General features: G+C 47.0%; 1 protein-coding gene across 3 annotated transcripts in view; it reads left to right on the top strand.

Moving 5' to 3' along the window:
* IL15 (interleukin 15) overlaps window positions 1-5176 on the top strand; it is a 64177-nt gene extending 59001 nt beyond the window's left edge. For all 3 annotated transcript variants that reach the window (XM_025462330.3, XM_025462331.3, XM_035702245.2), the window contains 3 exons: window positions 487-531; window positions 2784-2921; window positions 4409-5176. In XM_025462330.3, coding sequence (XP_025318115.1) covers window positions 487-531; window positions 2784-2921; window positions 4409-4519 — 294 coding nt within the window. In that variant the 3' untranslated portion in view covers window positions 4520-5176. The remainder of the gene's footprint in view (window positions 1-486; window positions 532-2783; window positions 2922-4408) is intronic.
* The last annotated feature ends 11580 nt before the right edge of the window (window positions 5177-16756 follow it).

Genomic DNA, 16756 nt, shown 5'->3' with positions numbered 1-16756 from the left:
ATGCTTGAGATGACACAGGGATGGAGAGGAGAGAAGTGGTTGCCAGGGATTAGAAATATGTGGGGAGTGGGATGTGTGGTAAGAAAGGGGGTTTAGGCTCTAAAAAAGTAGGAGGGGGATTCTAATGGCTTTTGGAACTGATCCGTATTGTAACTGTGGAGCTGGTTACATGAATTTACACATCTGACGAAATTGAGTAGAACAGCACACACCCATTAGTAGTGCACGTAAGACTGGTGAAGTCCGAACGAGGCAGGTGCATTGTATCGTGTCAGCTTCCGGGTTGGGATACTGTACCGTGGTTATGCAATGGCGAAGGGGACACAGGATCTCTGGATTTTCTCTTACAATTATTGCATGTGGATCTGAAATTATCTCAAAATAAAAAAAATTAAAAAGCGTAATTTAATGTTTTCAGTATGTCGTTCTCACCATATCTAAAGCAAGGCATGGGTTTTCATATTTTCTAATTTTGTTTCCTTTCAGTCTATACATATGGATACCACTCTGTATACTGAAAGTGATGTGCATGTGAGTATAGTTTATGTTTTTCAAAATTGCTGTAGGTTCCTTTTTTCAAAAGTCGAAGAAGTGTATTTCCATGAATTTACCGAAGGATGTGTAGGATTTAAAAACTAAGTTTAAAACAACTTAGTTAAAAAATAAATAAATAAATAAATAAATAAATAAATAAATAAATCAACTTAGTTGTGTATCTAAACAACTTAGATATGTTTTATTTTAAAACAACTTCTGGTGTGTTCTGAAAACATGGGATCAATGAATTTTGTAAGTAATTTTTGAGGTTGTGGGACTTGGGGACGAAGAGCTACGTAGATGCTACTTTCATAACGGTACCAAATCAAAATATAAAACAGCCTTTTCCATCAATGTCAACCAAAATATGTTACACATTTTGTGATGCAATTAGATCATGATGCAATCAGATGCAAAAATCAGGTTAACTGATTCGGTTTTAAACTGTCCACCCTATCTGTTGTTTCCATTGCTGGAGTATATCACCACCCTTAATCATATTTTCTAAAATCGCTTAAAAGAATTCATGTCCTACATTTTGCATGAATCTCTACAATGGTCAGAGAGGGATTCTGGTTGGTTACCCTCTATGTGGGAAAAGAAATCAACACAACTCATAAAACCTATCAGAATTCGAAAATGATCTGGAACTTGTTTCAGTAGTACACTGACACGAATGATTGTAGCCACGTTGTCGGTCCTTCCCTCTGGATTGGCTGCTGCAAACCGAGAAACGACCCCTGACTTCTTCACCTGGTGGAAGACCGACTCTGTGCCATGTGCGTGGAGAGCAGCGAGCTCACTCTCTATTAGCGCTCAATCAGAACTTCCCTGAAATAGAAGATTTTGCTCCTATGAGGATTTTCTTAGCTTTCACCAAAAACTAGGAAAAAGTGCATTCATCAACTACTTGGCTAGTGCTGCTACACATAAAAATTGTCTTCCTCCTTTGGCTTCAGCATGTCTTCTATTTTTTTTTTTTTTGCATTTTTTTTTCAAAGAAGAGAGCAATTAACCACCAAAATTCAGCATCCTGAGGTTGCTCTTTTTTGCAAGAAGATAATGGTTGTGGCTCTTGGATTATAGGAAGAAGCTGAGGCTGAAGTTTGGATTTAAACTGATTCAGCCACTTCCTAGCGGTGTTACCTTAGAAGTCACTAAACATTGCTGAACCTGTCTTATTTATTTATTATTTTCTCTGTCTCCCTGTCTGTCTCTGTCTATCGCTCCATCTGTCTATCTACGGCCAGTACCCACCCTTGTCATCCTGAGCAGCTGCTGCGGGACACACGGCATATTGCCAATGTCAGACACACGAGTGTATTCCTTCCTCCTTTATCCATCCCGTAAGCATTTGTGAAGCACCGGCAGGGCCCCGGCTCTGTCCAAGGCAGTGAGACAGAAAGTCAAACAAGTCATCGTCAAATCTCCAAACTTCGGATAATGCTTCTTTTAAGTTTACGCTTTTGTTAGAGTAACCATTGTGGGAAACATACTTTTGTGGTATCTAAAAGGCATCTTTCAGGGACGCCCGGGGGGCTCAGTGGCTGAGCATCTGCCTTGGGCTCAAGGCGTGACTCCGGGGTCCCAGGATCAAGTCCCACATCAGACTCCCTGCAAGGAGCCTGCTTCTCCCTCTGCCTGTGTTTCTCATGAATATATAAATAAAATCTAAATAATAATAATAATAATAATAATAATAATAATAAAAAGTACCTTTCTGATTGGCCAGCCCACGAGTGGGTAATACTGCTCCGTTGATCTTTCTAATACATTTCTTGGAATCACTTCTGCCTCTAGAACTTTGGAACTTGCAGAGAGAGCATGATCAGCACCTGTGCCTGTTTAAAATATCAACAACACAGTCTGATTCTCAAAATCCTTCAGTGCACTATCCATACAAATGTTTTGGGAGTCTCGGGCGCATATTATCACCCTTTCACAAAGAAGAAATGTTCTCAGTGAGAAAAGGAGACCTATTATTTCCATGTTTTGTAGACTTACGTTCTTTCTTCTGTATAATATGCTGTCCCTTTAGGTTGTTTCGTTGTCAGTTTGTCTCGGTTTTTATTTCAAAGCCAACAAAAAACAAAACCTGTGTCCTCTGTACATCTTCACAGTATTGTGTTTTTTTAAATAAAATATTTGGGTCAGCTTTTTTAAAAAATCAAAATTACATGTATATAAACATGAATAATGGAAATATTTTTTTTTTCCAAAATGATTCTTTGTAACTCTATTTTTAGCCCAGTTGCAAAGTAACCGCGATGAAGTGCTTTCTCCTGGAGTTAGGTGTTATCTCGCTCGAGTCCGGCAGTCATCCCATTAAGGAAGCAGTAGAGAACCTCATCATCCTCGCAAACAGTGATCTGTCTTCGAAGGGGGTGAGTTCTCCATGAGTCCGACCGAGCCCTGGATTTGCCCGCGAGATGCCCGGTTGCTTTAGGTCTTGGCTAGAACGTCCCCTCCTCGGTGATGTCACCTCCGCGCTGCAGCCCATCCCGTGGCCTGTTCCCTCCCCCCCGCTGCCCCACCTGCTCCGGGGCTCTGCTCCATCCCCAGCCAGAATGCCTGTTTCAAGGGGCAGTTATTTTTGTGGGATTTTTCCCAGTGCTGTGTCCCAGCTCCCAGAACATGGCCTGGCCTACTCTAGACACTTAGTGCGTTGATGTGCAATGAGCCTATTGATGCTTAAAATACTCTCCTGGGGCGTTGCTCCCACAGCCTTGGTGGAAGGGCTGCACCAGGCTGCAGTGACTCAGCAGCACCGACGGCGGGCCCGGGCCCTGTCGCCGGGGCCTGATGTGCAGCACAGGGCACAGAAGCCGTGGGCAGGTGCACCATCAGAAGGGCTGTGGTGGCACGTCTGGGCCGTGCGGGCTGCCGTGGCCAACTCCCAGTGGGGCTGCACTCTGTGGACGTACAGGGCCCGGCCCAGACTGTGTGCCCAAGAAACGTCGGCGGGCCTGCCTTCCAAATGCTTAATGCACGTAAAATCTAATTTTGACTTTTGCTGGCACGGCCTTTAGGGTTCAGACGATCTCTACGTAGTTCATGTATGATGACTACGTTTGGAATATTCTAGTTCTCCGTGAAACTATTTGAATGACACCTTGTAGGATTCACCTAACAGTTCCAATCAACCGGTAACAGCTGAGTGAATACGGGGGGCCAGGCCCTGTGCTAAATGCAAGGGGGACAAAATGGAAAAGCCCAGAGAGTAGTAGTGTGAGAAGCGTAAAACCCCATGAAACCAGTACAGTACATGATGCGATGAGAGGGAGAGTCTGCATAAGTCGAGAGAGAGGGACCGATTAGGGCAGCCGGGAGAAGGCCTGGGTTCAGGAATGGCCTCCGGGGAGGCAGCTCCCGCGTGGGCCCGACCTGAGCGGTGGTAGCGAACAGCACACGTGGCACACGCGGAGAGGACAGCCAGTGGGGCGTCTAGCGGCAGGGTGTGCGCACGGGGCACGGCAGGAGCTCCATCTACTTAGGTCTGTCCTTAGGGTGGTGGGGCCGGCGATGGAAGCAGGTAAGTAAGGAGCACCTGTGGGAGGCCGCCAGGCCGGGCGGGGAGCTGTGGACCTCACACTCAGGTAGGGGACCTGAAAACTACTGCAGGGCAGCAAGCGGGAAGTCCCAGGTGTGATGGAGATGCCCTATTTTTCCAATGTCCTTAACCCATGACGGGGAAAATAAGCCTAAGTCAAATCCTTCGTTCTCTTTTCCAGTGATTCTTCCTACTTAGATATTAATTTGCCCAAATTTTGTATGTCTCGGGACCTCCCTGGATGGTTCAGATGATGAGATATTTCCAGCAAAGAGATGCCATTAGCCTTTCCAATCTGATCCTTTCTGTTTTATTTGTTAGAATATAACTGAAACGGGATGCAAAGAATGTGAAGAACTGGAGGAAAAGAGTATTAAGGAGTTTTTGCAGAGTTTCGTGCATATCGTACAAATGTTCATCAACTCCTCTTGATGGCAAAGGATCTGCTTCGGCATTTCTGCGATTAACCAGCGTCTTCCAACGGCTCGAAGGCCATGAAACCCTCTGCAGGTCGTTCGGGCCGCCTGAACGAATTTTTCTAACGAGAAGATGATCCGGAATCTCGGGTCGGATGAACTCTTAGAAACTGAAGGCAGAAAAATGGCATCGAGGGACGTGTCCGTGAACTGTCCTCGTGCTGATTTTGTTCATTTATTCTTAATTTATTACCGACGTTGTACATATCTGTAGCATACTATAGAGCATTGAATAAAATCGTGTACATACATACCCAGTGTCCTTCGGAATTGCACTGATATTCACCCCTTATAAGAAAACGGGGGCGGGGGGGGGGGCTCGTTCATGGGCGACGGGCGCATCGCACAGCGCCTACCTCCACCAGTACGGAGAACCGTGTATAGAAAGCCCGTGATGGTAATGAGGTTTATATTTCACGCTTTCCCAAGTGTAGGTATTTTATTTTCACATTTTTTTTTGCCGCGTTTGTATGATAAAAATAAGGAAAAGCCTGTTGATTTGTGAGAGCCAGCAGTATCCGACAGACAATAATTGTTTATATATTTTTGCACTGTACTGTCTGAGACTTACAAGCTCTTTTTTTTTTTTAATAAAACTATGACTAAAATGAAATATTTTTGGCGCGTCACCGTTTCTGTCGCCCAGTTCGCCTCTGGGACTTACAGGCTGGGAATTGATGGTCTACGAATCTCATTTCTCTCCATTGCTCACTACAGACCAGCTCTCTATGGAGACATTCTTGTATCCCCCAGTGCCCGTCCACGCTCGTGCATCCCCATTACGCGCCAACGTGCGCTTAAGCATGTCTTTCAAGGTAGTTTTGGGGACATCGATATCCTATTTGACTTTCAAAGAGTCTTGTGTTGCATGTCAGCCTGATATCAGTCCAGACGAACAGTATTTGACAGCCACACTTTAAGGTTTAGGGGTTGGGATTGTGGCAAGGTTTTTTGTTTTAACATCATCCCCAATGGATTTTTAAGATCTACCTTTCATTTTTTACCCCCTAGCTTTCCTATTGATGGAGAATAGGAAAAATGCACCATTTTTAACTGTAGGTTGCTGATCCAATCCTTAGACAAAAGTTAGCCTCCTCCCGGTGTTTGTGGGGACAGGGAAGGAAGACCATGATGGCCGTCATGTCACTAGGACTATTTTGTAGTGACCGGTGACCCATTCTTGTTTTGTGAGCACACACCGGGGATTAGACCCCAAGAGCTCAAAATTGGGATGTCTCTTGGTATGGGTCACTTCAGTTCATTTTAAGGAACTCAGAGCATAGGAAAGAGCTAATGGGGACACCCCAGGTGGCTCAGTGGTTGAGCACCTGCCTTGGGCTCAGGCCGTGACCCCGGGGTCCCGGGATCGAGTCCTGCGTCGGGCTCCCTGCATGGAGCCTGCATCTCCCTCTGTCTTTGTCTCTGCGTCTCTCATGAATAAATAAATAAAATCTTAACATAAATAAATAAAAGAACCAATTGTGTAAAAACCTACATTTTATCGTTCAGGCCTGAATTCTTAACAAGAACAGTTTTTCACTTGTGTCTCAAAATTTTTCCTTCCTGAACCGTCTCCCTTGATTAACCAGCCTAACGTTATTTGCATAGTGTCTTTATCTCACCTATTGCCCTAAATGCTGAAAGCATTTGCCTGATGTAACTTCTAATAAAGAAAGGGCAAATCCATAGGCTTGGAACCTCAAATAGTAAGGGCAAGCCTAATAAGACTGTAATAGGTTTACAGTTCAAAGTCATTTTGATGGATTATATTCTCACCTTTTTAAAATCTCAAATAAAGGGGCATCTGGGCATCTTAGCAGTTGAGCATCTGCCTTCGGCCCAGGGCATGACCCCGGGGTCCCGGAATCGAGTCTCACGTGGGGCTCCCTGCATGGAGCCTGCTTCTCCCTCTGCCTGGGTCCCTGCCTCTTTGTGTGTGTGTGTGTGTGTGTCTTGCATGAATAAATACATAAAATCATTAAAATATTTTTTTAATTTTCAAAGAAAGCAAAAGACATACCAGACAATATCATGTCTGCACCCTCCCTGGCAATGAGCAAAAACGGGTTAGAAGGCGGAGCACACAGCAGCACAAACGGAGCCACCACGTAAATGGTGAGCCCGGGAGCGTCAAGCCCCAGCTGCAACCTAGTTCCACGGACTCTCATTTTTCCCCAGAGAATCGATGGCATCGCTTTCTTTTGCCGCGATCGCTCTTGTCGTGCGGTGGGGCTTGTGATGTGTCCCGACGTGTCATCTTCTCCGCCCTGCAAATTCAAAGGCTCCCAGAGTCCAACCAGCATATACGACAGGTGGCGGGTCCCCACTGCAGCCCCAGGGACCCCAGAGAAAGCCTGTGGGCCCCGGGTCTGCGCTCTCTCAGGCTCAGCGGAGTTCGATGCGTTCATAGGAGTCTCAGTCCCCCGACGCATGTCACGGATGCATATTTTGCCCAGAGGAAATCCCATTTCCGTAGAGATTTAGTTCAATGCTTCTGAATGTGTCCGATGATCGGGTTTTATTTTCACCGAGGAATTTATTATGCAAAGCCAACTTCGGCTTCATTGAAGAGTCCCCCAGTCGTATAATATGTCTGATGCAGCCTAGAAGAAAAATTAGCGGGTCGTTAATAAAGAGCCTGGTTTTGTCCTTGTCAAGGGACCAACGGGGACCGGCCCTGAACAGCTCCCGCGCAGACGGCCGGTCTTCCGAGCCCATCGGCCTCAGCTCGGCTTGCATGACTCACCTCAGCAGGTCGTTCCTCGCTCCTGTGTCTGCACACCGTAAGCAAAACCTGGACGGCCGGGCGGTAACCACTGGCCGAGTCACTGTCACCCAAGGAAACTCGGCCCTGACTCCGGGCCAGCGCCAAGGGTGCCCAGGCAGGGCAGTGAAGCCCCCTGCGATGGCACAGCCAGAGTTGCAGGTGCCAAGCGGGGCCTCCGGGGCGAAGCGTCTGCTGCGCTGTGTGCACGGGCCTCGGACGGCCCTCTGTCTCAGCTCCCTATTCCTGGATTTCAGGATATGCATGGAAAAATCGAGGGGACACTGTTACACAGATGAAGGTCGTGCATTTATCCCCGTAGATGGCATCTGGGAGTCAGATGTTCCCGGAGGACCCAGAGTCACCCGCACTCATGTGCCTCCGTCATGTCCCCCTCCAGCGGGAGGCTGCAGCACACCCAGGAGCCCGGGCCCGGGCCGGGGTCGCGGGGCTACAGGGCAAGCTGGCAGGAGGAGCTCTCGCGGGTCCTGAGGCCAGCAGGGCCACCACCTGTAAGGGTGTCCTGTGTCCCCCCAGGACGAGGTCCCTGCCCCGGCACGCGCGGCAGGTGCACCCGCTGGGTGTCTGCCCGAGTCAAGACCCCGGGCTGATGAAGGTGCCTCTGGCATCCCCGGGGAACCCCCAGCAGCTCAGCAGGGATGGCCGTGGGCAGCCCCTGGCCACTCGCTGCCCACAACGCCCAACTGTTGGCAGGACTTTGCACTCGGGGCGCCGACGTCACCAGCATCGACGCGTCAATCCAGTGCTGGGTCCCAAGGCCAAGCAGAATCGATCCGTGGTCAGACTCCTGACCCCAAGAAGGCTTTTTTGGGGGGAAAAAAAGATTTTTTTATCTTTTGGTATTTATTTATTTTTTTTAAAGGATTTTAAAAATCATTTCTTAATGAGACTTTATTTGCTCGAAGGGGGGCTGCTCATGTTCATCAGGAGAACTGGGGTAGAGGCGGGCCCCGGGATACGGGGCCGCTGCTCTGCTGTCTGGTAGCCAGATGCAGTTGAGACGGGGAGCGGAGCGTGCAAGGTGGGGGCCTTGGTGGGTGGGGGGTGCAGGGGGTGCAGGGGGGCCGGGGGCCCCTCCGAAGGCACAGCCACACACACAAGCAGGCCTTGGCTGCATGGTGGTGGAGAAGACACAGGTCTGGGACGTTTGCGGAGAGGACAAGCAGCAGCAGCCAGGGCCGCCCAGGGGACACCGGGTGTCGGAGCAGCGCTGGGCGCCCAGGACGGGGCGCGTTCCCAAGGACCTTAGGGGTCACCATGCGGGCTGACGGGGCGGCTCTGCCTCCCTCACACTCCTGGGCGCCTGAGAGTCCTCAAAGCACCCTTGTCCAAATGGTCAGGTCTGCGAAGAGCTTCCGTCCTCGCGGGTGTAGATGACACGAGCGCAGACCCAGAGACGTCTTGCTGACGCTGTTGATGGGGAGACACAAGGTTGGAGAGAAGCCGCCCGAAGGGCTCGCCCGTGTTCAGCTCTGTCTGCTTAAATGCCCTGTTGCCTCTCACAGTTCCTACCAAATAAGCACGAGTGTAAAACTTGGGGTGGAAAAATTATCTGTGGTTAAAGAAATCAAGACAGGGCTTACGCATGTACTTTCATCCCGTAGTTTGATTATTTTTTTTCTTCGCACAGTTCTATCCCGGTGCTTTGTTTGCTTTGCCCAGATGGCAAATGCACCATTAAGTTTATTCAGCCTGAATTAATTATCTTTTTATAGCAGAAGAAAAGCCTCTCCTTGTGACAAGGAGGATGTTTGCGCTGTATTTATGAATAAATAAAGGCCGCTGTTAGACACATCATTAGTCATGGCATCGCTCGAAGCCTCTCGTGACCAAGCATCCGCCGTTTTCAGCAGGACCGGGGCTCCTGGCGGCCCAGCGTCTGTGAGCACCGGGCCGTGGTCCACGCCGCCGCGGGACCAAACCATCGCCGCTTCTCTAGAAGGATCCAGCCCGAGTCACAGGCCTCAGGCGGTGGCCGCCTCTGCTGGTCCTCGGGCCGTGACTCCTGAGCACGTGGCAGGTGCAGCGTCGGGCCTCGGGGACCACAGGCCACCACGATGGGGCCGTCCCTGCCGTCGGCGGGGTGCCTTGGGGGAGCTACATGGCCAGGCTGCCAGAGGGGCTCCCTTGCCCCAGAAGGCAGGGCGGGTCTGCAGGGCGCAGGAGCCTGGGCCCCCCCAAAGGCTTGCTGGGTACAGGCAGGGGGGCACAAGGACGCGATGACAGCCTGGCCCCGCACATGGCCCACCCACCAGGCCTCGGGCTCCAGGCCCAGCATCCCAGCCGCCCCCTGAGCTCCAGGGCACCTCTTGGCACTCCGCACCCCACTTCCCACCCCAAACCCAGAGTGCGCTCGAGGAGTGGCGGCCACCCTGGGCACGGGCTGTCCCCACACACTGTCCACCTGGGGTCACACGGGCCAGCCTGCCCCCCTCCAGCATCCCCAGGTGCTGGTGATAAGTGCCCCCTGGAAACCGGCTGGGGAGTCGGGGTCATAGAGGACAGCTCGGGTCCCACGGCCTGCACTCCCGTTAGCCCTCTGGGGATGCGGCTCCCGCACACTCCTCAGCGGCCCGGGCCAGCACCTGCCAGAGTCAGAGCCCTGTGTTGCCACAATGTGATTTTTTAATTTTTTTTTATTATTTTTTTTATTGGGACATTTTTTATTAGAGTTCAATTGGCCAACATAGAGCATAACACCCAGTGTTATCCCTCCAAGTGCCCCCCTCAGAGCCCGTCACCAAGTCACCCCAATCCCCCACCCACCTCCCTTTCTACCACCCCTTGTTCGTTTCCCAGAGTTAGGAATCTCTCCTGTTTTGTCACCCTCACAGTGTGATTTGTGCTTGACACTTAAAACTGAGAAAGAGCAAGCCAGGTGACGTAACAGGTCGGTGAATTCAGATTTTATTTTGCTCACAAAATAGTTTCCTGATTGTGACCACCTGACTTTGAAATTCAATCTTTCGAAAGTGTTGATTGTGTGATTTAAAACTAAAATATTTCCCACTCATGAGTGGGAAATATCAGAAAGGGAGACAGAACATGAGAGACTCTAACTCTGGGAAACGAACAAGGAGTAGTGGAAAGGGAGGTGGGTGCAGGGTGGGGGTGACTGGGTGACGGGCACTGAGGGGGGCACTTGATGGGATGAGCACTGGGTGTTATTCTATATGTTGGCAAATTGAACACCAATACAAAATAAATTTATAAAAAAATTAAAAAATAAAACTAAAATAAAAAATAATAGTAATTAAAAAATAAAAATAAAAAAATAAAAATAAAAATAAAATAAAAATGAAGAAAGTGAGATGTTTCAATGGCAGTAGGATCCTGTGGACTTCGGCAGGTGTCTTGGTTTCATCAAAATATACCGCTACTGGTCAGTTACAGGAAATGAGATGTTGTCAGGATCCAAGTCTGAGCTGCTGTGTGGATTTAAACCAGTTAAATAGTTGTGGTGTTTTTCTTCAGAAACTTAAAGGAATTTAAAATTATTTGTAGTATTTTTGGGAAAGTAGCAACCAATTCATAATTATTCTGAATTTTGTAAATAAACGTATGTGAGGGAACTCTACCGACGAGAGATTATGTCCACAGTGGATTCTCTCTAGAGGCCCCAATAGTGAGGAAGAGAGAAGAAATACCAGCAAAATTCAAAACCAAAAACTTTTATTTATTTATTTTTTTAAAGTTTTTTTTAAGATTTTATTTATTTATTCATGAGAGAGAGAGAGGCAGAGACAGGCAAAGAGAGAACCAGGCTCCCTGCAGGGAGCCTGATGTGGGACTGGATCCCAGGACCCCGGGGTCACACCCTGAGCCAAAGGCAGACGCTCAGCTGCTGAGCCACCCAGGTGTTCCCCCAAAAACTTTTAAATGGAGAAGACAGAGATACTAATAAAGGCCAAATAAGACTGGAGCAAGACTCTAGTAAAGACTTGGACAAGACAGAAACTTTATTAAAGAAGAGAGGATGGATGAGAATCTGTTTTTATGTCATTATGTGTCCAGAACCACTTACAGATGACTTGAAAATTAATCTGGCTGGAAGAGCTGGACCCTTCAGGATAAAAACAAGAGCAGACATCCTCTAATGTCCAAAAGAAAAAAAGAGAGAGAGAGAGAGAGAGACATGAGGATAAAGGGTGCAGATAACCTTTGATGACTTTATGGTTTTAGAAATATTTACCAAATGGTGAAAAAGAATTGAGAACTTGGAGAGTCTATTCAAAATAAGAAGTTTATATTTGGTGTTTTTCTTTCTTATTTTTCTGCAGACTTGCGGTTAATAATACAAAAACTGGAATATCCAACTTATAACTAACTGCAGTGATAAAATTGTTGAAATTAAGTCTTAATATCATTGTAGAGACTATATCCCCAAGTCCTCAAGAAGGACGTGACACTAAAACATCATCTTTGAGGAAGCACCCTTTATCAATGTGGAAGATCTTTGCATTGGGAGTGAAACTCCAGATAATTATTGATCAAGTCCACTGACAGGAAATGAATAAAGAAAAAAATGGAGACAACACTGCTAGGAAAATCGCTGTGTCTATGTAAGTGAGTTAATGAAAATATTTTGCCAATCTCTAGGAATATGTGTGTGGTTGACTTATATAACCGTACTGCTGACGATTGAATGTGTGGACCTTGGGGCGCCTGGGTGGCTCAGACTATTGAGCGTTCGACTCTTGATTTCAACTCAGGCTGTGATCTCAGGGTCGTGAGTCTGAGCCTCCCATTGGGCTCTGCTCTGAGCCCGGAGCCTGCTGAAGACTCTCTCTCCTTTTCCTTTTGCCCTTCCCTGCTCATGCTCGCACGCTCTCTCATTCTCTCTCTGGAGGAGGAGAAGAAGAAGAAGAAGAAGAAGAAGAAGAAGAAGAAGAAGAAGAAGAAGAAGAAGAAGAAGAAGGAGGAGGAGGAGGAGGAGGAGGAGGAGGAGGAGGAGGAGGAGGAGGAGGAGGAGGAGGAGGAAGAGGAGGAGGAGGAGGAAGAGGAGGAGGAGGAGGAAGAGGAGGAGGAGGAGAAAAGAAAGAGGGAAAAAATGTTTTTTGGTCATGGTTTCACATTCCAAACTCTTCGTACCGCATTGATCTCCCTGTTACCTTAATCACCTCTCAAAGGCATTCTTAATCTAGAGACTACAGGTACCGAGGTTGTACCTGCATGGGTTTCAGGGGGTCCCTAACCCCAGGAAGTAAGCATAAGTGTTTATCAGTGTGCATTTCTTGTTTTTCTGGAGAAGTTCCATCGTTCTCATCAGGCTCTAAGAGCATTCAGGAGATCAAAGGGAATCCCTCGTCGCCCCGTTAAGTCAAAGGGTCAGGCAGTGGTGTGTCTTGTAAACCCTGCAGTGCACTTTGATGCCGTCTCAGAATCTTGTTAAAATGCAGATTGTGAGTCATCGGCTCCCAGGAAGTGCACGTTGTGCCCAAGGAGCGCACTCTGGATAACGAAGGCATTAGTACTACTCAGAGGGTTGGACGGAGGAGAGCTCTTGCCTCTGAGCTGTTCCAGACGCCGCCATTCCAGGAGCCGTGACCCAGGGGACATCACCCAGAGGGCCAAGGAGTGAGATGTGGGCTCCGTGACCCGATGCGGGGCACGTCGCCTAGCCGCTCTGAGCCTATGTTCTTGTCTCTCAAAAGGCAGTAGCAATATTATCAGATAGGATCGCTGTGGATGAAGTTAGATGTGGACGAAGGTCTTGGTACAGAGTAAACAGGAGGTGACTTCGCTCCGGAGTCCTCCCCCGAGCACCTCGCCATGGTGTGTTGCTCTAGTGAGGCGACTACTCTGGAGTTACAATCAGCAGAACTGACGGTAGCCTCGGCGTAAGAACAAGCACCATATTACCTGTGCCCAGAACCTCCTGGGGAGGGTTCTGTTGTAATGCCTCCTGCGCAGAATTAGTGTGCCAGTCTTCTCCACCGAGCAAATTTCATCAGTAAAGTATCAAAACAAATTGCTAATTTGCTAGGCTTTTTGGCTTAGCGACTGGCTGCCCCAGGAATGCTGCCTGGAAGCTGATGTGACCATCGTCCTCTCTTAGCCTCATTTCCATGCCCTCTATACTTATTTGTGCAAGTTGCGTTGGTTAATTGTCACCTACCAGAGGGAACACTGTGAGATTCCAAAATTCTTATCCTCTCTCCCCACTCGTTTGCAAGCTAATCCTACCCATTAGCTCTCACCTGTCTCACTACCCTACAACCTGCGGCGTTGAATATAATTGCTTACAGTATTTATATTAATTTTTGATCAGATGTATTACCTTGGTTACTCATCTTCTTTTTTTTTTTTTTTTTTTTTTTTGTTCTCAGATTGCCAAGAAGCAAATATGTCTAGGTGGCATTGCATCAAAAGCCCCAAGGGTCAGGTGAGGCTGGGGGCTTAAATGCTTTCGAATTGGTCATGGTTACTCTTTCTGGGAATTTCTTTTGCTGCCCTTGCTAATGGATGATCTCGTGCTCTCATTGAGCTCCAAAGGCTGGGCGGTTTGGTCAGCACTTTTTAAAGTTATTATTATTACCAAGGCATCAAGGTCATGATTAACAGGGAACTTACACTAATTTGGCCTACTATCAAATTCTCATTATTGATAAAGTCTCCGAGCAGATGGTGGTAAACACATGTGATAGAAAACAGAGGTTCTTCCATAATTTTTCAATTCTTGACGTTGTCACTTGCAAAGAGAAATCACGGTATAAAAAATGGAGAAAAAGAAAAAGACTTCCGTGTTATTCTGAAGACCATTAGTCTCAAGGTTACCAGCCAAGCGTAATTCTTGTTTAATTCTCCCATTACCACCTAATCCTGTTTATGTCAGGAACACCTTTAATAGAATGTCACTTCAAATCACTGAAATACAAAGACAGGCACTGTAATTTACATTAGCTGCAAAATGAACACCCTTTCCATGGGGACCCCTGAGCTAGGAAGTACATCAGTGACAATGCAGGTTGCCTCTGAGATCTTTCTGGAAGCTGTAGCCATTAACTTGATTGATACCATCCAAAAAAAAAAAAAAAAAAGGGAGAGAGAGAAGGAGAAAGGTAATTTCCTTTTTTTCTAGGACACAGGTCTGAGTGTCCTCCTCCTTTTTTCTGAAGACAGTTCTGGGTGCTTATCTGGGGTTGGGGGGAGAAAAAGACTTGTTGTTTCTAGTACTATTGTTTGATTTTGGCAATTCTGTCCAAAAAGAGAGGATTTGACTTATCTACCCAATTGCTGGGTGTTAGTTCTGCTGTCCAGGGTGTTTTGATGTTCCCAAGGGACTTTGGCTATCTTCCGTGGGTGGTGTAACCCCATGAGAGGAACTCCCCAAATGCTTGACTACTCAGATATACTGAAGACATCTAAACCGGTATCTTTAACCCTGCCTAGGTCCTCACGTGTACATGGAGGCCATGTATGGGTCTGGGCCCTGGTAGCTGGAGACAAGAAATACAACACAGTAGAATTCATTGACAGAACCTCAAAAAGACAATTTCAAGAACAAATCTTTGGAACAAAACCTCTTCTAGAAATGTCATATAATTTTCAGTAACTCAATTATCACATTGACAAGGCAAGGGTATAAATATTTGTTGACTGTCAACGGATGACAAGAACGAACCCAGTGGGGCAGCAGAGTATTTTTTGATTCTAGACATCATTAAAGCTCACGGAAACCATTGTTAGGATGGCTAATCGAATTTGTCGCATGGCCAACAAGTAGGTAACTTACTATTGGACACACTTTGCAAATGCAACACCACACAGCACTTTATCTTCGTCTCTTGTTGTATGTATTACAGAACTTTGAGTGTCCTAACCAAGTTTTCTACCTTTCAGGGCTAAAGCGCCCGGACCTCAAGGGGAATGAGGTGGGTGGAAGGGAGGCGGAGTCACACTTCTATCTCTACCTCCTTGGAGTACTAAACGGAAGCACTTTGTTAGACGTACTCTTGGGATTGTTAGAGGAACTCGTGTCTTGAAAGGAGCCTGATCAAGGCTAAAGTTCTCTCTTGAAGAAGGTAAACAAAAAATTTAAAAGATGCAAAGAAGTTGACCAAAAAAGATGTGTGGAGAAGGACATCTCAACACCGTGACCCTGACCTCAGGACTGTTGTCATCGGGCCCTCATCCCTTTCATCTCCTGATGCTCTCTCCTCGCCCCTGTGACCATCTCAATCTTCCTCCCTGTTCCAGAAGGGTGGAAAGGCAAACGGCTTGTTCAGTACATGCATCTCCCATTCCAGGTTCATATTAAAGTTTCTGTGAGGTTTTTTTTTTTTTTTTTTTTTTTTTTTTGGCCTTAAGTGCTGCACAGAATGTTCTCTGTTAGAACAAAGACAAAATTGTCTTTCATTTTCTCCTCACATCATTTTCACCTTTTCCATACAGCTGTTTCTCCAAATAACTCTAGAACAGAATTGTTACTCTGGATGATCTTGCTTTAATGGCCTCGCGATCACCTACAGGAAAATTAATCAAACTGAAATGATGATTGGTATTTGAAAAAAGAGGCAGGATCTCCCAAGATCCTCTCCCAAGAGGCTGAAAAAAGGTATTTGAAAAAAGAGGCAGGATCTCCCAAGATCCTCTCCCAAGAGGCTGGTCCTAAACAATTGCCAGGAAGTTCTGGTGGCTCACCCAACACAGGAGCTGAATATTTTGGAAAGAATTATCAAGAATGCATGACTCCTGGCTTTTCTGATCACCCCTGAGATTGGCTTAGGTTCTTTCATATCCTTGATATTTCAGACATTTCTGCAGGATTTTGGTGACTGTTTGAAGCCACTTTATAGTTTTGTAAAATACTCGGCTTAGTTCAGTGTTTCTTACGTCAGTGGGATGGGCTCTCTTCAGTCACAAGCCTCACACACTTGCTTGGTTTTTTACATCCGTGTAACTCCCTGGTCTCTGCAGCCACCTGGTGATACAAACACTAAAGATCCTGACACTTACATGTTGTGTTGTGGGGTCATCTAGGAACCATGGTGTCAGAACCCAAATCCTGGCTGCCAGGGCCACCTTTTCCTGAGAGATTTCCAAGACAGATGTATGTACAGAAGAAGAAGACCGATACAACTAGGGTTGGCAACTATCACTAGCTTGGGTTCGGGCAATCCCAAGTCCCCGGATGGAATCTTTTTGAACTAAGCTAAACTAAAGGACGGCAGTGGTGATGTTGCTTGCCTTTGACACTGTAAGCCCATCTCCCGAATCTCAAAGCCTAGCACCCAGGCCAAGAGAGTAAAAATAACCTCTCAGGAAGAACAAATAAAGAATAGAACATTTCCTTAGCCCTTAAGTAGAGGAGAGTCCACCTGGCTACTCTTAGGCATAGAGTTCTTACTAACATTACCAGTTCCATGAGAAGAAGAGAGCCCCTAAGACAAAAAAGAAAGCCTGAAA

The sequence above is a fragment of the Canis lupus genome, chromosome 19, assembly GCF_003254725.2.
Source record: "Canis lupus dingo isolate Sandy chromosome 19, ASM325472v2, whole genome shotgun sequence".
Classification (NCBI taxonomy): domain Eukaryota; kingdom Metazoa; phylum Chordata; class Mammalia; order Carnivora; family Canidae; genus Canis; species Canis lupus.
The sequence above is the reverse complement of the archived record's forward strand: the minus strand, read 5'-3'. Positions and strand labels throughout refer to the sequence as shown.